The sequence below is a fragment of the Ailuropoda melanoleuca genome, chromosome 8, assembly GCF_002007445.2.
Source record: "Ailuropoda melanoleuca isolate Jingjing chromosome 8, ASM200744v2, whole genome shotgun sequence".
Lineage (NCBI taxonomy): Eukaryota > Metazoa > Chordata > Mammalia > Carnivora > Ursidae > Ailuropoda > Ailuropoda melanoleuca.
The window spans coordinates 55,562,542-55,588,304 of record NC_048225.1 but is presented as its reverse complement, the minus strand read 5'-3'; the positions used below and the strand labels follow the sequence as shown (position 1 = coordinate 55,588,304).

The 25,763-nt window shown below is 55.0% G+C and overlaps 1 protein-coding gene across 1 annotated transcript; it reads right to left on the bottom strand.

The window, feature by feature from the left end:
- Positions 1-292: 292 nt before the first annotated feature.
- STARD10 (StAR related lipid transfer domain containing 10) lies at positions 293-24,832 on the bottom strand. The gene is made up of 7 exons (XM_034666399.1): positions 24,767-24,832; positions 24,071-24,382; positions 4,333-4,480; positions 3,620-3,723; positions 2,826-2,943; positions 979-1,031; positions 293-713 (listed from the first exon to the last, which is right to left on the bottom strand). Exons 2-7 carry the CDS (start codon positions 24,275-24,277, stop codon positions 468-470), a joined length of 876 nt encoding a protein of 291 aa, XP_034522290.1. The 5' UTR covers positions 24,278-24,382; positions 24,767-24,832; the 3' UTR covers positions 293-467.
- Positions 24,833-25,763: the final 931 nt, after the last annotated feature.

The following is a 25,763-nucleotide window of genomic DNA, read 5'->3' as shown; positions in this document are numbered from 1 at the left end:
GAGATAGCCCAAGAGCCTGGAACAAATGGCAGAATGAACAGGCCACAAGGGTAGGTGAATGGATGAGTGAACTAATGAGACACAGGAGAAGAGAACACACTATAGACAGGAGGAAGGGGTGACAACCTGACATACACCCCCACTACGCATGGGGAAATGAGGGGTTGCCTAAAGGGGCAAAGGCCAGGTGACCAATAATGAAATTAACAAAATGAACTCTAGAACAAGGGAATTAAGGACGGCGGTGGTTTTACCCCGGTGAGGTGGGAAGCAGGCACAGCAATGAGCCGGCTGAGGCTGTGGGATCGTTTATTGGGGCTGTGTCCAGCCAGGCCGCAGCGCCAGCCTGGGCCCGAGCCCAGCGTCCCTAAGAGGCGCAGGGGGTGGGGGAGGGGAGAAAGCGCGGGAGGATCCACCACCCCTGGCCCCACTCCATCTTGTCTTGGTCCCTGCCGGCGGTGCCGCGCTCAGGTGAGCGAGGTGTCGTCGTCGCTGCCCTCCCCGCCTGCGCCACCCAAGCGCTCCTCCCGGCTCTCTGTCACCGCGCTCTCATCGATGTTCTCCAGCGAGTCCGCGTGCTGCACGGAGAGCTCCGACAGCGCCAGGCTCGGCAACGGGCTCTGCTCTGGGTGCAGCCACGGCTTGAAGTGCGGCTGATGCTTCTGCTTCCACTCAGGGTACTTGACGCACGCCTTGTACATCTTCTTCATGGCCTGTGGGGCCGCCGCACAGCCGAGTCAGGGGTGGATGCCAAGCGGGACGGAGTCTTCGCCACGTCCCGGCCTGCGCCCTCCAGCGGCTCAGTCCCCAGCTCCCGGGATCCTGACTGTGGCCAATTTCAGGACTCTGCCCCTTGGCCCAGACTCTGCCCCTTGGCCCTGACTCCGCCCCCTGGCTTCCAGTCTCCATCCCTGACCCACCCCCTCATCCGAACCCTCTCCCCCAGCTTCCATACCCCAAAGTCCCAAGGCCACTCACCTTGGGAGCCAGGAACTGAGAAGATTTATTCACTACCCACTTGGGTAAGGAGCCTATGAGAGCAGGGAAGGGTAATAAGGAGAGAAGAAAGCAGCTGCCTCAGGGACCCAGCCCCCACCAAACGTATATACCAGCTGGCTCCTTCCAGCCTGGGGCTTCCAAAGAGGCTACCCTCTTCTCCCTGGGAGGGAGGAGGCTGGGAGGCAAGTCCTACAAGACTGCATCATCCTCACTTTCTCTTCCCACCTCAGCCCAAGGCCTCCAGGCTCAATTCTGTTGGGCCCCCCAAACCCACTCCCTACACCCCTTCTGTCCCTCTGCTGAGCCCCAGAGGACTGCATGGAAGAAAACCACAGGGTCCTAGGTGACCACAGGCTACAAGTAGGTTGAAATCATGACCCACCAAGCTCCCACCTGCCACCTCCCCTCCACTGACATCCCTTTTCATACTCAACCTGTGAATGGCCTTGATGCTTAGGCCCTCATCTACGTGTCCTTCCAAGCCCCCTGCCCCAGGCAGTCTTGCTGCTACATAGGCCTCTTGACTGAGCATCCCACCCTGGCCTGACCTGGAATCCACAGTCTAGCTGTCCACCCTTTCTCATTCCCAAGTGTCTCCTCTGCCTCCCAACACAGCCAGTGAGGTGCTAGAGGGCCCTGGGCCTGGGTTACTGGACCCTCAGTGGGGCCTGGACACACCCAGGCAAAGATGTTCAGGGCTTACCCATCCTCTAGACAGTCACCCATTCATCACTCACTCCACATCCACTCCGTGATACCCACTCTGGGACAGTCCCAGGGACCCAAAGAGCAGCTCACTGTCTGGGACCCAACAGTGCCAAGGGCTCTGCTAGAGGGAATTGGATCCACCAAGCAGGGAGCTGGCGGTGACTCTGGGTATGGAGACAAAGCAGGTGACATCGGAAGCCGCCCTAGGGGCATGAGTGAGGGAGGAGAGGTGTCTCGAGGCTGAGGGAAACCACTGCCTAGACAGGGAGGTGGGACCATGTAAGGTGTGAGGAGGGACTGGGAAACCTGGGGAGGAGCCTTAGACTTTACTCTGAGGGCAACAGAAAGCCACAGAAGAATTTTAAGCAGAAGAGAGTCATGAGGAAATACATGTTCTGGAAAAGTCCCTTGGTAGCTGTAAGGACAGATGAGGTGGCTGAGTACAGAGAGAAAGAAAATAGATTCAGGAGCTACTTAGGAGGTCGAATCAATAAGAATGGGTGGCCAGATTTGGGAGCTGAGCAGAAGGCACCTCCATCAACCCCCAGGTTCTTGGCATGGGTGGCCAGGGGTGGGAGGATTAGTGGAAGGCACAATCTAGAAGGGGAGACAGTTCAGCATTGGACACAGTGAATCTCAGGTCCCGGAAGGCATCTTGAGGGATGAGTTCGGGAGGCCAATGGCCACAGGGATCTGGATCCCACCAGAGACACACGTCAGCTGGCCACAGAAGCCTTGGGAATAGCTGAGCCCTCCCAAGACGAAGAGGACTGAGACCTGGAAAACTCGGGCCTCCAGGATGGGCAGAGGATAGGAGCCAGCAAGACAGATGGAGTGAGACCAGCCAGTGAGCAGGAAGCAAGTCAGAGCCTGGGGGTGTGGGAGTCCAGGAAAAGAGTTCCAAGCTTGGTTGTGGAGAAGCAGCTACCACCTTGGCATTTGCTTTTCAAACCATTATAAAGTCTCAAACCTTGGTTCAAATGATATTTTGGATGGAGATGTCCCAAAATACAAAACAGCTCCTAACAGAGGCCCTGTCTGATCCCTAGTAGATCAGATCACATCCCCTGTGCTATAGGAAAGGGTCCCATGACGGGCTGCTAGGGCCAAGCCCTCACCTTTGGGGTCCACCTGGGCCAGGTAGGTGATGACGCAGCTCTTGGGCCCCGTGCTCTGGATGAGGTAGCCCGTCTGGATGGACACAGCTCGGACCAAGTCTTTCCGAGGCGGGTATTTCTGGGGATGGAAGGCAAAGGGAGGTGAGACTCAGGGTTGGGGCGAGAGAACTGTCTTTGTGAACAAGTACACACACACACACACACACACACACACACACACACACACACACGGAGTTAGTTCAAACCCCCTGGCATCCACTCCAGGCCAGGCCTGATGCAGGGGTGAGGAGAAAGGGAGGACCCAGACTAGGTCACCGTTGCTTCTCTTAAGGTCTCCCTGTTCTCCTAAGGAAAGACTCCAGTCTGGGGTCAGGGGTCGTGAGCACACACATGGGCACTCACACACACACACACACACACTCATCTTTGCCCAGGCCAGCTGTACCTGCCTGCCCTGCCTGCCATGGAGAGTGAGGCGGCCTAGCCTCAGGGAGGGTCAGAGAACCCTGCCTCTCACCCCTTGCATCCCCTTTCCCAGCCAGCCCATCCCATTCGCCCTCACTGATGGCCCACATCACCCTCTTCTCATCTGCCTGAGAGCTGAGCAGGGAGACAAGAGCCATTATTCTCACTATATAGGAAGGAAACTGAGGGCCAGAGAGCTTCATGCCTGGGCTGAAGTCACATGAAATTCATGACAGCATCCAGGGGCCTCTTCCTGGGCCAGGCCTGCTGGCCCGGCCGTACCTGGCACCTTCCCCTGCCCACCCAGCAGGGAAGGCAGGTAGACTCACAGGGTGTTTGACTGAGTAGTTCATAATGATGTAATCAGTGCCCATGGGGAGCCAGGAGCGGAGAGTGATGACATCACGGTTCTTCAAGGGCTTTGGACACCTCCCTGTGGAGTGCAAGGGACAGTTCAGCCAGGCCACTGCAAGGGAGGGCATAGCTGAGGCCAGGAACACAGAGATGCCCAGTTAGCTGCCAATTCTCCCTGATCCAAATGGGTACCCCTCCACCTACCAGACCACAGTCCCAGGGCTGAGACTAGGAAAGAGACAGAGCAGAACCCTCTCCCCTCTTGTCTCCGGCCATTCCTGCTCACAACCTCACATGACCCTTCCCTTGCTGGCCCGGCTGTTTGTCTATGTGAATGCTGAGTGCGTGGGAGAACAGTATTATAGTGTGTGTGTGTATCTGAAAATGTGTAACTGGGAGTATGCAGCATGTGACCATGGGGTGTGTACATGACTGTGTACACGTGTGTGGAGTGTGTATACGTGCACATGGGAATGCCTATGTGTTTGTGAGTGTCCACGTGTGTGTGCCCAAGTGTCTGGGAATGGGCGGGAATGTCAGGGACGGTGCTCCTACATCTTAGCACTCAGGTGTCTGGGCAGCCTGGCCATGGGAGTGACCACAAGGAGGGCAGGTGGGAGAAAGAGGCTGGGCTGGAGGCCTGGATGGGAGCAGAGAGGCTGGGATCAGCATGCTTGCGCCTGCTCACAAGAGTAATAGCCCACGTCAGCGTTGACTGTCAAGCGGGCGATGTCGAAAGTCTCAATGACGTTGCTGTCCCACTTCTTTCGATATTCAATGTCGTGTAGCACATCATAGAGTGTCTCAGCTGGCACGTCACGGCATTCCATCCGGCACTGCAGACAGACACATGGGTTGTCAGGGTCACGCCAGGCTCAAAGCCCTCGCCAGGAGACCCAAGGGTGGACAAGCAAGGAGGGGAGAAGGAGAAGGAGAGCAGAGAACAGCAACCTCTGAAGCCAGCATGGGCTCACCTCCTGCCATGAACCCTGGGCAGCCCTCCCAGAAGCCATCTGTGCCAGGAGAGAGACAGCCCCTGTATCCAGAGACCATCTCCCCTACCCCAGTCTCCACTAAACCTCCCCTTCCTTCCCAGTCTCCTTCTCCGGGAAGCCTTCCTGAATGAGCAGGCCAGACCTTCGAAACTCCCACACACTAACTCTGTGCCTTTCCAGACCCCTAAGCTTCATGCATCAGGGCTCACGGCTGACTCAGCACGGAACCTGGAATGGGTACATGTTAAATGAACTGAAAGCATAAATAAACAAACGAACGCCCAAATGGATGAGTTTTTTCATCCATGGTACTCATCACCTGATCATACCATTTGTACTCCTTTTTTTTTTTTTAAATCCAACAAACATCTTTGGATTTTTTTTTTAAAGATTGTGCTTATTAATTTGACAGAGAGAGAGTTCACAAGCAGGCAGAGCAGTAGGCAGAGGGAAGAGGGAGAAGCAGGCTCCCTACTGAGCAGAGAGCCCCAAGTGGGGCTCAATCCCAGGACCTTGGGATCATGACCTGAGCCAAAGGCAAATGCTTAACTGCCTGAATCATCCAGGTGCCTCAGACATCTTTAGAATGTTTACGATTTTTAGCCTTGTGCTCAAAGAGCTTTCCATCTAGGGGGAAAGAGAGCCAAGCATACTTTTTTAATTTAACCCTCAAAACAGCTCTGTCAGACAAAAAATCCAAGGAGGACCTTGAGGCCGAAAGAGGTTAAGTAACTTGCCTGAGGTCACCCAGCTGGTAAGTATAAGAGCTGGGACTTAACCCAGATCATATGTCTGTAAAAACAGAACTATGATTTGTTAAGTTTGCACTCAGCAACATGAAGCTTAGTTCATGTCCTTGTTCTGTGATTTTTTTTTTCACCCCAAAGCCCAAAGCCCCAGGATCAAGTTCCGCTTAGCAACTGGACGAGTTTTCTTGATTAGTTTAAAAAGGTCTCCCAGAACTGGGCATTCAGACAGTGCCAAGGGAGCCACACATGTTACTAAAAAAGGGGATCTATGCAACCATATGAGGGAGAGTCACATTGCCTTTCCTCTAATCTTGTGCTAGGCCTTGGCACCACTAATGGTGAGGAAAGGCCACAGGAAGGGCACATCACCACCGATTGGGTATTCTAGGCACCAATGAACTCATCAAGCCCTGGGTATACTTCACTTTACAGAAAATACAGATGACAGAGAACAAGCTAAATTTCACAAGAATACAACCAAAGGCAGATGGTGAGGCATTCTCCAAGGCTACTGGTCCAGACCCTGCTACAGGTCAATGTCATAGGAAGGGTCCGGGCTAGACTGACACAAGAACCAGACAGACGGTGTGGGCCTGGACTGCATACTGGCATGGACAAAACAGCGATGAAGGCTCTATCTGAGATGACTGGAGAAATGTGAATATCATCTGCGTATTAGATGTGCTGAAAATTTACTGAAACAAAGTGGTGGATTGCTGCCTGAAGAAAAGCAGGTGATAAAATGGAATGCACAGTGTAATCTCATTGGGGGTAAAATATATGCAGAGAAAATCCTCAGGAAGAACAATCACGAAAGTGTTCACAGCGGCAATCTCTAGATGGTGAGAATATGACGGTTTTCTTTTTGCTGTAGTTCTAGTTTTCTAAAATGCATCTATTTTCTATACTGCATCTTACAATAATGAAAAGATTTAAGTAGAATGGTCCCCCAGAGACACTGAGAGGTGCACTCACCTGATGCCAGGTACTATCCTTTTTTTTTTTTTTTTTTTTTTGGCTTCTCCTCTCCATCCCCTTCTCCCTCCAGCCACCAGCAGAGGAGAGTTTCTCCTTTTTTTTTTTTTTTCTCCCAGGCACTATCCTAAGCGCTTTATACACATTACACATTTTGTTCTCACAGAAAGACTCTGAGGTATTAGCCCTATTTTAGAATTAAGAAAACCAAAGCTCACTTCCCAACTTGGGTCCGGGAGAATGGCTCCCGCAAAGACGGGTGGTGAGAAGATGAAGGGCCGTTCTGCCATCAACGACTTAGTGACCAGATAACACACCATCGACATTCACGAGCACATCCATGGAGTGGGTTTCTAGAAGCGAGCCCGTCAGGCACTCGAAGAGATCCAGAAATTTGCCATGAGGGAGATGGGAACTTCAGATGTGTACATTGACACCAGGCTCAACAAAGCTGTCTGGGCCAAGGGAATAAGGAAGGTTCCATACTGTAGCTGTGTGAGGTTGTCCAGGAAACATAACAAGGACGAAGTTTCACCAAAGAAGCCCCATACGTTCCCAGGTACCTGTCACCAATTTCGGAAGTCTACAGACAGTTCATGTTGATGAGGACTACCTGTTGATTGTCAAAGAAAGGTCTAAAATGTGAAAGAAAAAAAGAAAAAGAAAGAAAAAGAAAAAAGAAAGGAAGAAGAAAGAAAAGAAAAAAGAAAGGAAGAAAAAAAGAGAAAGAAAGAAACAAAAAAGAAAAGAAAAGGAGGAGGGAAGGAAGGAAGGAAAAAGGGATTTCAAGGACAGGCTCCAGCCTGCAAAGATTCACTGTGTGACTCTGAAGGAGTCACCTTCCCTCTCTGCTTTTCTGCTCCATGAAGTGGGTAGGACTCTAAATCCAATCGTTTAACTAACAGCCCCCAATCCCAGCCCTGTGCAGAGCACAGAAAAATCAGAGTCGATTCAGGCCTGTGCTCAAGAGGCTGCCAGTTGAGGGAGGAGACCAACTTGACAATGGAGAGGTACCCTAAACTGCCCAGTGATGGCACAAAGGAGGCGGGCCGCTCTGCAAGGTGGAGAAAGGCATCGTGCTACATAGTGAAGCTATCTGGAAGGCAGGTGTCTGCCAAGGGCCCTGGAAAAGAGAACAGCCAGAGAACAGGCACAAGGCAGACAAGAGTGAGGCGTGTATGGGGCGCCTGGGTGGCGCAGTCATTAAGCGTCTGCCTTTGGCTCAGGGCGTGATCCCAGCATTCTGGGATCGAGCCCCACATCAGGCTTCTCCGCTAGGAGTCTGCTTCTTCCTCTCCCACTCCCCCTGCTTGTGTTCCCTCTCTCGCTGGCTGTCTCTCTCCATCAAATAAATAAATAAAATCTTAAAAAAAAAAAAAGAGTGAGGTGTGTAGGCAAGCCAAGTTCCATCTGCTCCAGTCCCCCTGGTGTGGTGTAGCCTAATACTCAAAGACCTGGTTCCAGGTCTTCTTGAAGAAATGAGTGATTCTGGGGCTGGGCCAGATAAGATGAACCCGGAACATCTTGTGTTAGGAAGTAAGGACATACTCACAGAATAACAGGGACCTTGCATGGCAGACACAGGATCCAACATGAAGAGCTCCCACTGGTTCAGTGAGTGATTTGTCAGGGTTTGCCCAAGGCTTTGCCTGTTTTAGCACCGAGAATCCCACATCCTGGAAACCCCTCAGTCCCAGACAAACTAGGACAGTTGGCCACCTACCATAGGCTAAAGCTGGGACAACCCATGTATTAAAATAGTGATAACAACAGATTATATTCCACGGAATAAAATAGGAAACCGAAGTATATATGGGTATGGATAAATAAATGTTTGATGAGGAATAGGGTATTTACATAGCTTCAGAGAAACTTCCCATCAAATACTACTAATTACAAAGGGAAAAATGAGTAACTTCATTGTAGAGAAGCACGGCAGACACCTCGTGAATCAAGTGATCACAGCAAACGTCTTTAGTAATGAGACAAGTTAGAACTGGGTGTCGCTGGGTAGGATGCAAGGAAGAGAATACAGGCACCACTTATGTGACATTTCTGCCCAAGATGCACAACTGAAATCAAATCAATAGGAAAATCAGACAAACCCTAAATAAGGGACTTTTACATAAGCTCCCCCCGAGTGTCAGGGTCCTGAATGTCAAGGAAGGACTGGGGAACTCTATCAGACTGAAGGAGACTCATGACGCATGAGGGAACGAACTAAGTGAGTGAACGATGCGGTGGGACGGATGTAACAGAGAGAATGGCGTTGGAGAAGATGGCAGAGGTCAGACCAGCAGCAGCAACAGCACCGGGACGACCTCTGCCGAGCAGCCTGCGTGGAGATCTGGATGCTGCAGCGGACATTCAACACACACTCAGGCTCTACCCCCAGTTAGGAGCCGGACACCCAGGACATGAAGCAAGCGCCAGGATCACACAGCAGAGAAAGCAGCCGAGCAGGGGCTCAAAGCCGGCTTTTCCTGTCCTCTCAGCTATCAGGGAGCACTCAAGGGCGGCCTCCCAGGAAACAGACCTTCTCTAACTGAATTCAAGTTTGGAAGCTGATTTGGCTTTGCAGTCCTCAGAGGTGTTCTCCTGGGTCCCCGAGTGTGTGAAGGGGCGGTGAACACAGGATTCTGCTCTTAGATTAGAATCCTGCCTGGGACTGCCTCTTCACCCTGGCCAGGCTCAGCATCCCCAGCGCCCAGGCCCACTCGTGGCTGGGGGTGGGCGCACACAGGGAAGGGGCCCACACTGCCCAGACACTGCCCATTTTCCCTCGGCCCAGGGCTGCTGTGGTTTCAGGACCAAAGGCCTCCCCCTGAGACAGCAAGCAGTAGGTGGGGCACGCACGGCCACAAGACGGACCAGAGACAGACCTGCCAGGTAAGTGTAAACTCTGCACAACAGTTCATTTTTTAAATAAAGAGGGAGGGAGGGAAGAAGAGAAAGAAAGAAAAAGAAAGAAAGAAAGAAAGAAAGAAAGAAAGAAAGAAAGAAAGGAAGGAAGAAAGAAAGTGGAAAGAAAGAAGAAAGAAAGAAGGAAGGGAGGAAGAAGGAGGGAGGGATGCTTGGGTGGCTCAGTCAGTTAAGTGCCCAAATCTTGATTTCAGCTCAGGTCTTGATCTTAGGGTTGTGAGTTCAAGGCCCACATTGGCTTCCATGATGGGCATGGAGCCTACTTTACATACATACATACATACATACATACATAAGATTAAATAAAATAAATAAAATAAAACAGGGAAACTGTGGCAGACTCTTGGGGAGGAAGGCCAGCAGCAGTGCCCTGCTGGGCCGGGGCGGGGGTACTGCGGGTGAAGAAGCAGGCAGACTTGGGTGGCTGGTCTGGAGAATAGAGTGGAGAGTGACCATGGGTGTCCTCATCCAGCCTGGCTCCTGGCCGCGCTCTTTCCACAGCCTGCAGGAGTCAGCGCAGCTGTGCCAAGAGGGGTAAATTACATCCAGCATTGTTCCTGCCCACAGTGACAGCCACCACTTGCGTGAGGTGTAATTCTAAGAGGCTTCAGGAGGGATTGTGGGGGTAGGGGTGAGTCACTGGAGAGCACCTGGGGGGCGGGCCCGTGACCAGAACCCACAGCCATTGGGCCCTGGGCAAGTCAGTCACTTGGGCTGGCTGGCTAAGAGCTCCTCCTGAAAACCAGAACCGGAAGGGGGTTTGCTCCTGGCTGCTCAGTGAAGGAGCCCTGCTGAGCTGCAGAACTCTCCGGGCCTGGTTACAGCAGGGAAGCTGACTTGCAGCTGAAAAAACCGAGGCCCAGAGGGAGCAGGTGACAGCAGAGAAACTACAGACTGTGTCCCCTGCATTCCCTTGTCTCCAGCCCCAGGAGGTAGAAAACAGAGTGCTCAGAAGCCCTGGGACCCGCACGCCCTCAGTCCCGTAGAGCCATGGTCAGAAGGGACTGGACAAGTGAGGAAGGCCATCGGGGAAGGTTTCAAGTCTGGCACTCCCAGCTTCCAATTCCAGTTCCTCCCCTTGGGCACAAACTTCCAAGTCTTAGTTTCTTCACATGAAAAATGAGGGTAATAATAGTCCCTATCTCATGGGGATGTTGGGATCAAATGAAATGAGATAATGTACGTAACATGCCTGGCACATAGTAAATACTCCAAAAACAGTAGCTGCTCTGACTTCAGCAGGCTTCCATGAGCAGCCATTTACCCTTGCACAGGACAGGATCAGGTCCCATTTGCATGTGCCACCTCGTATTTTGTGCCCTGGGTGCTCCTCTGGCCTCTCCCTGGCCTTGCACACCTGTCCACCCATCCACTCACCACTTTCTGGAGTCTGCTGTGTGCCAGGCCTGCAACTGGACGATAAGGCCTCAGAAGTGAACCAGGAGCCCCAATGAGCAGCTGGCATGAGGGACAAGGACACAAAATCTCAGTAGAGAATGAGTCAGGGTCAGGGAGAGGGGCACAGTGACTGTGGGAGCAGGGGGCAACGAAGCCTAAAAGGAAAAGGAGCAGACGTGCCACAAGGCGGGAGAGGGCGTTTCAGCAGAGGGACTGCTGAGTGCCAAGCTGTGTCTCACTCTGCCCCTCCCCTCTCTCCCACCCCTTGCCCTGTGCTTCTCTGGAGGCCTTCCCAGGGCTCAGCCTGAGAGAAAGAGAAGAATCTCCACGGGAGGGAGGAAAGTGGCAGGGAGAGGGGCTGCAGTCTCTCCCAAGACCCAGGGAGATAGCTGACCCCAGACAGGGGAAAAGAATTTGGGTCACCTCCATGGCGCTGCCACATGACCTCGAGGGCCAAAGGCCAGGGCGGTAACATGCAAACTGACAGATGGGTGGACCCAAGTCTGGCCCTCACCCCGAGAGTTCACATAGCAGGTCTCCGGTATCCTTGCCCGTGGGATACGTGGGGCACACGGATTATCCCTAAGTCTTAGGGACCCAGAAGATGATCTCTTCCTCCACCACTCTTCAGTTACCACTGGGAAAAGTGAGGCCCAGAGAAGGTAAGGGGTTCGTGTGGGGTCTGTAACATCCCACCGGCTGTGCTGACAGCTCACCATGCTGCATTTTAGTAGGCGGTCTTGTAAGAGGAATAACTGTTACGCAAATCATCTTTTCCCAACAGAACCCTATTCAAATCAAAGGTAAGTATTCCTGACTGCGGGTGGGGCCTCAGTATCAAATCAATCACAGCCCTGAACCACAGCCACAACCTCAGTAACCATTTCCACGTACTAATGGCTCAAAATCACTACCTAATTCATCACCACAAAGCAGACGACAGCACCTGGCCCATAGACCCCACAGGAGCCGACATTTAGGTCAAAGTGCCTCTGCCAGTCATCAAGGGCACCAAGCAGCATCCTCTACGAACACCGTCTCTGATCCTTCCAACTCCCCAGTGCGTATCATCATTCCCATCTTACAGATGCAGAAACTGAGGCCTAGAGAGTTACAAGGATTGACCAAGCCCTCAAGGTTAACAGTGGTGAAGCAGAGAACCAGCACCTGGCTGTGCCTGACCCCAAAGTCCCAAGACTTTCTGCTGCCCTCATCCAGGGGCAAGGACTGGCCCAGCCCAAACTACACGCTGGCAACTGGAGACCGTCTTGGTTAATTGATGGTTATTACGCAGAGCTTGCTGGATTCAGACGGCTTGCTGACCAGGAATGCAAAGCTCATACATTTTTCCTCAGATCAAAGTTCCTGACTCCATCCTCAGACCTCACTGAGCTCAAAGACAGAGTCGTACTTTTCCAAAACAGCCCTGGAGCTCTGCACCTGGAAGATCCCCTGAGAAGGTTTCAGCCGTTGCACTGCCCCGCAGCTCACAGTTTACTCTGCAGATCCTTTCTGGCCTTGGCCTGGGCAAAGGACTTCAGCTCTGAGTCCCCGCATCTTCATCTGTCAAACAGGGATAATCCTTGCCTCAGAGTGGAGCTGTGAGGATTAAATGAGTCTTGTACATAAAACCTGGGCAGCAGCTGCCCTTCCTCCAGCCCCAAGCCCCAGCAGCTTCCCTGACTTCTCAGGCCCTGCGACCGGAGCACCATCTTGCTAATCCCCAAAGGGCAGGATATCCAGGGCCAGGGAACAAAGTTTAAAAAAACAAAACTGCCCCAGATCCCTCCACAGGGCAGATGGACAGAGAGTGGGGTGGGCGGCCCTCTCCACCAGGGGCCCACACAAATGCACCAGCTCCCCGCTCACAGCCAGGCAGTGCCCCTCCATGTCAGCCCCAGCACTGAGAGGCAGACTGGCCTGGGGCACACGACATGTGAGAGGCTCAGCTTCAGCAGCCCCTCTACCCTCTCTGCTCTGGGTCCCCTCCCAGGACCCCCACTGTCTCTCCCAAAGGCCCCAAGAGGCCAGTATTGAGCCAAGCCTATGGAGCGCCTGCCCTTGCCTCTGGGTTTCTGGGGCTCCCACAATGGAGACTTCTAAGACCTTCCTCCAAGGCCCCCCAAATCTCAAGAACAGCTCAAGGGCACTGACACAAGGGGTCAGAGAAAGTGGGGAGTGGGGTGATTTGCCCACTGATTTGCCCACGGCGTTATGGCCCCCTTGTCCATCCCCTGCATCAGCATGGTTTAGTAAAGAACTGTTTCTGAATGGAAGGATGGACAGATGAGCCGACAAAGAGGCTGTGCCTGCGTAGGCTTTCTCTGACTTTGAGAGCGCAGGAGCTATGGCCGATGGTCCTTAGTGCTTCTGTGGAATCAGAAGGAAGCGTCGTCGTGAAAACCTCCTGGACTCCTGTAAAACTCTCTACGCCTCTTGAGGCTGATGACTCCTCCTGCCATCATCCTTGCAAGAAACGCGGTGTAGGGGTGGGGGGCAGGGTCAGAGACAGGCTTCAGGGACAAGTCTGGGACTTGCTGAAAGATCTTTGAAAGTTCTGATAAAGTAAATTTGAATTGTACTGAGGTGCCAATTAATATTTAGTAAATTAGCAAAAATATAGAAAATACTCACTGCTTGTGAGGATATGGTAAAAGTGTTATTCAGTTAGTGACAGCAAAAATCGATTCCGCTATTCCGAAAAACAATTTGGCAAATATTTTTAAAATCATAAAAATGTCTTTCGGGGCACCTGGGTGGCTCAGTCAAGTGCCTGCCTTCAGCTCAGGTCATGATCCCAGGGAGCCTGCTTCTTCCTCACCCTCTGCCTGCCGCTCCCCCTGCCTGTGCTCTCTCCCTCTCTCTCTGTGTCAAATAAATAAATAAAATCTTTAAGAAAAAAAAAAAAAAGAAAGAAAAGAAAAGAAAAATGTCTTTCAACTCAGTTCCTGGAACCCCAGGACCGGAAATTAATACTCAGGAAAAAACACACCAAAAAGCTGTTACAATATTCATGACTATATTATCGCATTTATAATTAGCAAAATATATTGAGAACGACCTGGAACACCACCCACAGCTGGGCCCGGTTGGGTTAAGACACATCACCTGGATGATGACTGCCCAGCTACTGAGGACTGTGGGCTCCCCAGGGCAAGGCTGTCTCTGAACCCTCAGAACCTAGAGTAGGACAGGCAGGGAGCAGCTGCCGGAAATGTTCATGAATTAATAATTCTATAGCAATATTAGAAACTTTTACAGATGCAATGTTAGATGAACAAAAGAGGATACAAATTTGTACCTGTGCCAAGGTCTACACTATGTATAAATTATCTACACCCTTGAATGAGAGTTGGGAGGAACCAAGGAAAAGTTCTGCTCAGGAATCGAGGCTTTGGGCGATTCTTCATTTTTGGATTCTTGATACAACACAGTTTATACAAGGCATAGAAACTATACTTTCCCCCCCCCTGAGTTGCGAATGTTGTCAGAATCCAGAGGTCCTCGTTCCCTGGACCCGGAAGCCTGGGCTGAGCTGAGCTGGGGCCTGAGGCTGCCCATGCTGATGCCAGTCCGAGTCCGCTTAGCAATGCTCTGCGTCACCTGACCATGCTGGGAGTGGAACCAGAGGGGACCCAGGGCCCTTGTGCCCTCAGGCTGCACACGCAGTGACTGCTGTGGGCGGGCGGGGCAGGGGGAGAGGGAAGCCAGCACGCAGCTACAAGGCAGAGCACCCAAGTGCAGTCCTACGGGATAAAGGGAAGGGCAGATGGCGCTCAGATGAAAGGAGGGGGCAGAGCTCCAGGCAGAGGTGCTGGCGTGAGTCTGAGGCCTGAAAAGGCCTGGAGTGGCTGGAGGAAGGGGAGGGCTCAAGCAGTTCCCCCACGTAACCCGTAACCCGAGTGAACAAGAAAGGAGGCAGGAGAAAATGGAGCCGTCCCCTGAGTACCTCAGATTGTTCATTCATTCATCCGTTCAGCAAATGTTAATGGCGTGCCAGGCTCTGTGCTAAGAGCTTTACAAATTCATTTAATTCCATCCTCTCAATTACCTGGGAGGAGGGAAGATTATGCCCATTGTAAATGGTGGCTCAAAAAAGCGAAGTAAAGGAACCCACCTGGAACCCAGTATGATCCACAGTCCACCCAACGCGATTTCCTAAGAACCAGGCTCTGCTCTGGGAGGACCCAAGGAATCTCAGGTGAGCAAGCACCTGGCCAGGTGAGGGCTGTCCCTGGCCTGGGGCTGTTGGGGCTGGCTGTGTCGGAGTGAGGGGAGCTGGAAGGACACAGGAAGCACATGTGGTACGGGCCCAGTGCAGAGGCTCCTTCCCCCACCTTCTAGCTCAGTATTCCCACCTGCGCAATGACCAGACAAGCCCTGCGGCCCTCTCTTCTGAAGGGAAGGTGATCTGGCACCAAATATCTCCAAATCATCTTCTCCCCAAAAGTGGAGTCCCCTTGACACTGTGGAGAGTGGAGGTGCTGCCATGCCTGCCCTAGACAGGGCTCCTGAGTCTGCTCTGGCAGACCAATCTGGGGCCTCTGCTGCTCTCCATCCAGGGCTGAGTGACTCACAGCTGCTGTGCCTCCTTCCCCCTTCCCTCCCCCCAGTCTGGACCCCAGCACCCCCCTCAGGCTGCAGAGCAGCAGGCCCCAGCTCTGCAGCAGGGAGAAGCACCTTGCTCTGACATCTCGGGAGCTGACCTCCTGGTCGGGAGCTCCTGCCATTCTGCTCTAGCCCTGCGGGAGGCGGGAGAACCAGACAGAGGAGGGAGAGCTGAGAGAGGCAGAGAGTGGGTGGGCCTGGAAGAGGAGGGAGGGATAGGGGGTGACTAGAGAGACAAGACAAGGGCCAGGGCTGACACACAGACATCAAGACAAAGACAAATTGGATAAACACCTCCCAGGGCTCCACAGACTGCCCATGGCCTGATGCCCCCAAAGCACTCTCTCTAGTAAGCTCCAGACTTCGTCTTCAACAGCCTCCTGGGCATCACCCCCAGGCTCACACTCACCATGTTCAGTACTGCCATATTATCTAGCCCAGTGCCCACTGCCCTCCACTCTCCTCCAGTGCCTGGAACCGGACATGGTTCTGGACTTGTCCCTTGCTCCCATCCCTGGGATTCTGCTCAGCCACCACCTTCCGGCACCTCCTGTTCACCAACCCGAGGCGAGCCTCCCTGTCCTTGCTTGGACCACTGCAGCCACATCCTTGTCTCTGGTCTCCTGGCTCCCAGGCCAGTGCTAGGGAGCTAAAACCCAGAGCTGATGGCGGCACTGCCCAGCTCGAAAGTCCCTGCTGTCTCTCTCTCTGCTTCGGGCCCGGATCCCAACTCCAAAATGTCCTCCTCACTCGGGCTCCGCCTCCACTCCTCAATCTCAGTCTCCTGCCTCTGGGAGCCCTTGGCACTGCGGGATTGGCAGAGAACTGCTCAGCTTGCAGCCTGGCTCCTGCTGGGCTCCCAAGGCCCTGCCCAGATGGCCCCCCAACTGTGCTGTCTGCCTTGGGGTCCCTCCGCCGGAGTTCTCTTGGAGGGCTGTCTCCGTCTTCCCACCAGGCCTCAGGAGCAGGGCCTGGGTCTGATCCACCCTCAGGCCTCCAGCGCCTGCACAGTGGCTGAGGTGTGGCAGAGTGGGTGGGAGGCATGATAAGAGGTTTGTTGACTGAATAAGGAACTGGGGCAGAAAAAAAAAATATGGACGAAGAGGGACAAGTAGAGACATGAAGGAAGAGGCAGGAACCTTCAGACGCAGAGACAGAGAACGCACCCAGGAGGAGACTCTGAGACCCAGAGGCAGGCCAGAGGCCAGGCCGGGAGGCTGGACGGAGGCCGGGAGGGGAAAGCTGTGGTAGAGCTAGCACCGAGCCAGGGGCTGCAGCCGCCGGGAGACAGCTGAGGAGACATAATTGGATCAGAGACAACTCCGCTGCGGTGAGGGGGCGTGACTCACACACACAGTAACGCCAGACACAGAAACACACAGGCCCACACTGAGGCACACACACAACCTCAGACACACGCGGGCGTACGCACACGCACCCCGGATACGATTTACTGACCCCCTGACCCTGGTCAGAGCCACCACCGGGCACCTGGGAGGAGGCTCACGTCACACCCGCAGTCGCCCGCAGTCCAGCTCCACACAGAAGATGCACGCAGAGAAGGCCAGACAAGCCCTATCACATCACCCTGTCCTCATAACACACAAGCACCATCTGGCATCTGATTTAATTATCAGTTTGCTTCTGTTTTCTCTGGTCTCCTCCTCAGGATGTAAGCCCATAATAGCAGGGTCTTATCTGTCTGATTTGCCACGAAATTCCTGGATATAACACAATACTTGACATATAGTATGTGCTCAATAAAAAATGTGTTGAATGAATGAATGTTGGAGACACACTGGGGAACTCCATCCCCTCTGGCTGTCAGGCCTCTGCCTTAAGACTTATCACTTCTGGGGCACCTGGGTGGCTCAGCTGGTTAAGCGTCAGACTTCGGCTCAGGTCATGATCCCAGGGTCCAGATATTGAGCCCTGTGTCTGGCTCCCTGCTCAGCGGGGAGCCCGTTTCTCCCTCTCCCTCTGCTGCTCCCCCTGCTTATGCTCTCTCGCTCTTTCTGGGTCAATTAAATAAAATCTTTAAATAAAAAAAACTTATCACTTCTTTGGTCCAGAATCAGATCCCAAGCAATGTGGAAGGACCAAAGATAGAGAGGGGGCATCCAGAAGATAGTAGAGGGGATCTCAGGGAGCCAGGGGCAGATGCAGGTTGTGGCATGAAACGCAAAGGATGAGATTAAATGGCTCAGGACCACAGTATTCATCTCACTTCGCATGTGTGTGTGCTATGGGGGGCAGTGTACGCATGTAGGCATTGCTTACCTGCCCCAGGACATGACTCTAGAGACAAGAGAGGTAGCAAATATCTGTCTGGAGTCCAGGCTGAGTCAGAGAGGCAAATGTTCTGCTACAGCCCCAGAGAAAAGCTCCAGCTGCTCTGTGCCACCTGCCCCAGGCTCTCTCATGACAGGTGAGAGGAGCCCGGATTTGGCGTGGGACCTACTGCTAAGTCCTGGGCCTGCCACTTTCTTTCACTGTCTGTGCTTCCGAAGGTCCAGGGGCCCCAGAACACTGAGGCCAGCCCAAGCATACCAGAGGGGATCAAGTGAGGCACCAAGAGGAACAGGGACACCTCCAGCCTAACACCTGGTCTGAACAGCTCTCCTCCCACCTGTTAATGGTGTGTGCTCATTTGCCCAGTCAGGGACGAGGGTCAAGGGCTGGGGCTGGAATAAGGTTTCTGTCCTGTCTATCATGGTGGCAACCTGGTGGCCTGGCCTATGGCCGCTGGTCCCTCAGGAACAGGCTGGAGTGGCCCAACCGAGGTCCCAGCTCTCTGGAGACTGCCAGGCTTCTGGAGTCATGGCGCCCACAGCCCGGGCTCCAAGTGGCCCCGCCAGGCGTGGAGACACTGGGGAAGAAAGAAAACCCATCTGTCTCCAGGACTCCCTCCTTTCTCTCATCTCCTGAAACTTTAAAGAGTCTCGGCCAGAAACTGAGCTGAGGCTCGTTAAAGTTTAAAAGCCAGAGCCCGGGAAGCTGGGCGTGGACGTACAGAACCAGCCTGCAGACTGGCTCTTCTGGCCCCAGGGGACACTGACTAGAGGCACCCACCTTCACCCCACTCACACACGCAAGGCTCCTCACATCCCCAAGGCAGGCATCAAGGGGGCTGCACATCCAGACCATCTTACAACTCGGCCTGCACAACACAGCTTGTACATGGCAAAGGGTTATGCTAACACCGCCATGTCCCATCCGTTATCGCTCCTAAATCTCTCTGGACGCAACCGCTCGCTCTCTGGATGCATTCCCCCACAGCCCCTGCTTTAGCACGGGCCTCAGCACCTCTGTCCAGACAAATATAGAATCCTCCTCCTCCCTGTCTTATTGCAAACCCTCCCCGGAACCCCAGGACCTCCAGGACCCACATCCTAGCGCCTTGGTCCAGCTCTTTAATCACCTCCAACCCCAAGTCCCCAGCTCCATACTACGCCACCTGTCAGTCTACTAATGCACTGCTCTACGTCCCGCCTCCGGGCCTCACGCAGCTGCTCCCCTGTATGGAATGCTCCTGGTGCTATCAAACGTGTACATCTCATTCTCCACCTAATTCCAAAGGTATCACCTGAGCATTCCAGGAAGACTTCGCCGGCCCCCAAGGCTGGCTCAGGGGCCCCCTCTGGGTCTCCATAGCTCCTGTGATGAGTGTCCGTCCACGCACGAGGGAGCTCCTTGAGAGCAGCGCGTGGGCTCCATTCCCCTCTCTGTCCCTAACCTCCAGCACAGGGCCAGGCAGAGAGGCTATCAGTGAATGTTCACTGAATGAGCGAATGAATGAAATGCCCAAAGACAGGCAGGGCAGCCCTACCATCCACATTTGAGAAATGAGGAAGCTAAAGCCAAGGCGGCGGCGGCAGGCTGCTCAAGGCCCTGTGGCGGGACTCTGGACCATGCGTTCTCTCCCCTCCAGTCTTGCTCGAGCCCAGGCACCTCCTCCAGGACTTCCCTAAAGTTTCCAGCCCCCTCTGACCTTTCCCCTCTCTGAGCTCCCGCACCTGAAGATCCCGACCCTGACTCTCTCAAGTCACACTCTCTGGGAGCCTGCTTGCTGATGTAAACAGACACCCACTCTAGAGCTACTGCCCCCAGTTGCCCCCCTGCCAAGTGAGAGCGAGAGGCAGCCGGGACAGGTCCTAGGGCCAAAGCCTGGATTCAAGTGCCCCACCTGGAGAGCTCTCTGATGGCACAGAGTGGCAAGGCCTTAGCCCACCTTCCTTGCTCTGTGCCCAGCAGTAAAGACCCCTCTACCGTGGTCTAAGGCCCAAATGGCCTCTACAAACCACCTGCCCAGCAGCTTCCTGTAGAGATGGGGAAACTGAGCCCCAGATGGGCAGAGCCCCAGCCTGAACCTGAACTCACGGAGTCCAAGGCCCTAAAACCAGATTAACTCACACTCCTGCCACCACACGTAAGACTCACTCGGAAAGGTGAAGTAACCTCCAAGGTCACACCGAGGACTAGGCTCTTGCTCAGCTGGGTCCCTTCCAGGGTGCCCTCCCACAGTGACACAGCACAGGGAGACCCAGGCAGGAGAGGGGCATGCTGGGACCCATGGGGTCTTAAACACAAAAGGGCCCAATGATGTTTATAAGCAAGCCCAAGGGAGCAGAGAGATCTCAGCTTTGGAGACCCAAGGACCTGAATTCTGATCCTACCTCAGCCACCTCTAGCTGTTTGGCCTTGCACAAGTGAATTCCTGCTCTGAGCCTCAGTTTCCACATCTGTTCAATGGTGTTAATAAGACCCACACCACAAGACAGCTGTGAAGACTCAGTGGGAAGCCATAAGAAAACATCTGCCCCTGCCCCCACATTCCCCATGACCCTCTTGAGTCCATTAAGAGTGTTAAGACTGTTAAGAGTGAGAAGGGCCCTTGGAGAGCCATAAAATAATCCCACATTTCACAGGGGGCTAATTAGGCACTTAGGGGGAACAGACTTGAAAGCTTCAAACCTGGGGTGGGGGTGGGGGTGCCCTGTGATGTGGGAGCAGGGGGACAGAGAGCTAGGGAAGGGAGGGGCTGTGGATCTTTCTCCAAAGCAGAAGGGGAGGAGCCATAGGAAAGGAAGTCAGAGAAGACAGGTCCCCACTGCCCAGCTTCCTGTAGCAAGAGGAACCTCAGGTTCTCAGCCACTCTCCCCCAAGAGACCTCACACCCCTGCTCCAGCCAGCAAGCCCCTCAAGGCACCTGCTCATTGGGCCCACTCCTGCCTCTGTGGTCTGCCTGTGACTATCTGCCCCACGTAGTAGGGCAGGGTCACCTGGAATTGTCATTCCTGTCTTCACCAGGGTCTGGAAACTTCTGAGGACAGGGCTAGGTCTTTGCCTCTCACATGGCTAGCCAAGCACAAGGCAAGGCAGGCTGCAGCATCAGAGAGCTGGGCACGCGAGCATCAAGGGCAGGGCTTGGCAGGCCACATCACCTCCTGCTCTCTGTCCCCTCATTCCTTTCTCCGCCATGCGCCCCAGCACAGGTGTTGAGTTCAGAGGCTCTTACAGCCAGGAAAACCCCATGGCACAGATGGAGAAACAGCCCAGAGAAGCGCAGGGACGTGCCTATGGTCATACACAGAAGAGGATACCATGGCCAGGACTGGACCCACACTGACCCTGCTTAAATGACTGGCAGACCCCCAGTTTTCCATTTCTCATCGCTCAGATACTGGCCTAGGCATTGCGAGACTTGGTTTGGATTCCAATCTGCCTTCTGCCTTAGACCCAGGATCCGTGTTGACCTGACCGCTCAGGAGGTGGTATCTGCCTCCTCTCCAGGGCCCAAGGCACAGTGCAGACCTGAGGCCAGGCCAGGCTGGAGGTCTGGAGGGAGGAAAAAGGTGGAGGTGGCCTCCAGCAGCCCCTTCCCTTTGTCTTGGCTCTGAATGCTGGGCCCAGAGCTACAGTGGCCTTCAAGGACCTCTGGACACAGAGACAGGGAGAAGATAAGTCCAGGGGAAGAGACATGAGGAGGAGATCAATCAGGTAGACACATAGGCAGAACCCCACCCCCACCCTCAGCCTGGGATCACCATAACAAGGCATGTCCAGGGGGCAGGCCCAGGACAGGCTGTGGCAGGATGGGGTAAGGGGGCAAAAGCTCAACAAACACCTGTGGTTGAGTCCCAGCCCCCTGGAGTGACCCAATCAGCCCTAGGGGACTCTGGCTTCGGACCTGCTATGTGACCTTGGCAAGCCACTTCCCCTTTCGGGGCCTCAGCTTTTTCACTTATCAAACAGGAATGGGATTATGAGAACACTGAGTACTTCCAAGAGTTATTGATGGGGTCAAATGCTGTAATGTTGACTAACAAAGTGAGCCCAAGCAGAGAGGGGCAGGTGCTCTGGAGCAAGGCTGGCCTGGGTCCTACTTCTGCCTCAGCCACTCTGTGATCTTAAGCAAGTGACTCTTGGCCTCAGTTTCTTTATAGCATGGAGACAAGCCTACAACTGCCCAGGACTGGCCAGAGGGTAAATTCAAAGGTAGAGAGAGAGACAGCTCCTGCTTGGCTCAGGGCAGGGGCTCCTGTCAGAAATGGGATTCACTGCATGGAAACTGGGAATCCTGGGATCTTGAGGATGGGGAGCTTAGAGACCTCTGCCCATCTCCCAGAGCTCCTCTGGGCTATGCTGAGGGGATCAGGAGTGGGGTGCTGGTCCCTTGGGATACCCATAGCCAAGGCCCCAGCCTCCATCCTAGGCCCCAGCTCTGCTCACCTCCTGTCCCCAACTCTATCTCCTTTGTGGGAAGCAGAACAGAGAGAGCTAGGCTAGGAGGCTGGAAATCTGGGTTCCAAGCCTGGCTCTTCTAAGACTTGGCTGTGTGACCCTGGGCTGGTCCCTGTCCTTCTCTGGGCCTCGGTGTCCCCACTTATGCCCCAGTGAGGAGGGCATATAAGACAGGGATGGCAAAGGGCCTTTTGGCACCTCCAAACTCTGCTCGGTCTGAGAAGGAAGGAGGATGCAGGTCCCGCCTAGGGACCACAACACACAATTTTCCCAAAGAAGGCCTCCTCTCCCTCCTCTCCCTCCTCTCCCAAAGAAGGTCACCTCACAAGTCTGATCTGACCACAAGGGGTCTCTTGTGGCAGTCTGGCCCCAAGACCCACCAGCTCCAGTCCCGGACTGGGCTGGGTTTATTCATTAACCAAGCCAGATGCAGGAGGCCACTCCGCCCTATTGACACAGAGGGTGGGAGTATACTGGACTTAGTTCAGACCTTCTGCTTCTGGGGAGCCTTAAGCATTTCCCAGGTCACAGTCTGGAAAACAACCTGGTTCTCGCAACAACCGTGCTCACCTTTCATTCAGTTTGTTCCTTCCTTCTTTCCATCCTTCATTGAACCAACATCCCTGCTCCATCTGTATTGGATGCTAGGGCCACGAAGAGGGATAGGATCTATCCCTGCCCTCAGAGAGCACCAAGGTGGGACACACCAGCTGCCCTCTGCTTCCTCAGCCTCAGACACAGATCAGGCCTCCAGGAACCCCTCAGCCCGAGGGCCTCAGGCCTGGGCAGAGTCCCAGATGGAGAGACACACAGGGAAACCCAGAGAGAAAGAGATAGTCAGATAGCTGGGATCCAGACAGAGAGTCATGGGGGGGAGGGGGACAGAAAGGGTGAGCTAGAGGGCCACAAGGGACAGATGGACAAAGCTGTAAATGACGAAGATATAGTGAGGCAGAAAGGGATGGGGTCAGAGAGGGAAGGTCAGATATCTCCAACCCGGAATGAAGTGAAGATGCCGCAGTTAAGTCTGAGAGCAGGTCCCAGGCAGAAGTGCCCTCTGAGTCCAGTGCCCTTCCCCTCCCCCCACAGGAATACACTCCTCCACATTGAGGAGGGCAGCAGAAAGAGGAGAGCAAGGGCAAGGCAAGGGAGGTGAAGGGCACAACCTATTGCCAAGAGCCCACTGAAGGGAGACCTGCCCGCCCCCGGAAATGTGGCATTCACAGCAATGCCAGCTGTGTTGGGGGCGACTACTGAGGCCTCTAGGCCAGAGTCTTCACCAGCCTCTGCCCCATCTAGTCCAGCAGGGAAGGTGGGCTCATGGGGTCCCAAACCTCAAGCCTGTCCTGTATGGAGGACAATCACAGGGCCGTCAGGAGTGGTTGTAGGCTCTGAGGGAGCTGATGTACCCGCATCTGCCCTGCATCTGCTGGCCTCCCTGGGCCCCCTCCTCCACAAGCCTGGTCCTGGGTAAAGCAGGGACATCCAAGCCTTGACTTCAGGATCTGCCAACCGAGATCCTAAGTCCCTGCAGGAGACTCTAGGAGCAGCCAGGGAAGGAGGAGGGAAGAGCAGGGCATCAGACTGGAAGGAATCAGGTCCCTGGCACCCAGGACTGCAGAAAGTGCGGACAGAACCAGGAATTGGAGAGAAGGGCTCAGTCTCCCCACCTGGGATAACGCAAGTTAGGGACCCCGTGAAGACTTGCCACGGCAGAGGGGCCCTGGACGACCACTCCCCTACACAGGCCTGGCCACAGCCCACCTCTCCAGGAGCAGGCAAGGGCATGAAGAAGCCTGGGCTCTGGCTGAGTGAAGCCAGAGTGAGTCACACCCCCTCTCCAGGACTCAGTTGGCCCATCTGCGTGATGAGCGCTTGCCCCGAGAACTGTGCCTCCTCCTGGTTTCTGGCAGGAGACTCCTTCTGAGTCCAGGTGCACAACCAGGTGTCTGTGGCCCTGCGGAGGAGCAGGAGACTCCCTGTCCGAGGCAGCAAGGGCGCAGTGGAGGCTGCACGTGGGGCAGGACAACCCTACCTTGATCTTGTGCAGGGTCCGATCCATCTCCACAGCCTGCACCCACACGGACACGCCGGCCTTGCTGTAGGTCAGATTCCAGCCCTCCTCGGCCTCACACTCTGACCGGAAGCTGCGGAAGTCCTGGTCGTCGGGCACCTGGACACTATCGCGGCCCAGGACTGGCCGAGGCCCTTGGGGCTCTGTTGAGGCAGCGGACTTCTCCATGGGGGAGGCCCAGGGCCCTGGTCCTAGTTCGGCTCTTCTGGGTCCTCCGCGGAGGCTCCGACAACGTCGACGCGGCTGCAGATGCTGACGCCACCTTCCTGGGACCTGCAGGACCGGTTTGAGGACGGGAGTCAGCGCGCTGAGGGCGCGGGTGGGGCTGTCCGGGGTCCTGGGCGGATGGAGAGTTCCACACGGGCAGGGACTGGCCCCCTAGTGAGCGCGGACCAGCACCGGGCAGTCACGGGGCCACCCCCAAGAGCGACCCCAGACCTGCCAGGGGCCGGAGCAGGGGCTGCGTATCGCGGGGGGGTTCCGCGAGAGCTCTTCGGGACCCAGGGGAGGCCGGGACCCGAGGTGACGGACGGCCCGGTGGGGTTCCGCGCAGTGCCGGCCGGACCGGCTCAACTAACTCCGCAGCGGCGCCGGCGCCGGCTGCGCGCGGGCGTGTGGTGGGGGCGGGGTGGGGCGCCCGCCCAGCCGGACGCTCACCTGTGCCCGCTGCTCCGCCGGGGCCCTCAGGGGCCGGGGGTGCGAGCGCCTCCNCCGCGCGCGCCCCCTCCCTCCGGACTAGGCTCGGGGGCTCTGGGGCTCCGCTCCCCGGGGCTTGGTATTTTCCAGGCTGCGGAGGTACAGCGGACGGAGCTCGGAGCCCCGCCCCGCCCCGCAGGGTCCTAGCGCCCGCCCACGCCCGCCCCGGGAGCGGACGTGGCCTGGGGAGGACACGTCCTCAACCCGGGGTTTGGGGACAGGGCGGGAAGGGGCCAAGTTGGAGTAGATTCTGAGAGGAGGGGCCCTGAGGTGCTTGAAGAGGGATTCTGGAAGTTAATTGGGAGCCCATTCTCTCCATCCCCCTCCCATACAGTTATACACCCCTGCAACAACCTACTTACACAGGGCACGCTGTCCCCAGACATCCCAGAGGCACCCCCACACGACACTCCAGAGACCCAAACATGGGCACACACCCCCGCCACAATCAAAAGCAACTCAGAGATGCCGAAGCTTGCATCCCCCACCAACCACGAGGCACACCAAGCCTACACACTTCTAACCCAGTTCCCAGTGAGGTTCGCAAACCCTGGCGGAAGTTGATCGAACCCACTAGACTCAAGGTTCACAGACTGACCAGACTTGAGCAACATCTCTGCAGTCTTACTCCCAGCTGGGAGCTTTAACCCAGGCCCCCCTGCAGCCCAGGATTGTGGCCATTGCCCACCACCACCTGGCCTGAGCACCCAAACACCTGTCCACACAGCTCCCATAGACTAGACTAGACTCTTCAAGAGCATCTGGCCCCAGAGTCTGGGGCTCTTCTGTCCCTTCCCAGGCAGAGCTGGCCAGAGCTCCAAAGCTAAGGGGGCAAGGCGGGTTCTCTCCACCCGCGCTCCAGCCACCCCTTCCAGCCAGGGAGGCTGACATCCGCCCCCTGGGTCCTAGTGCCAGCTCTGCCTCTAGGCACCTTGTGTGAACTGAGGCCAATAGTTCA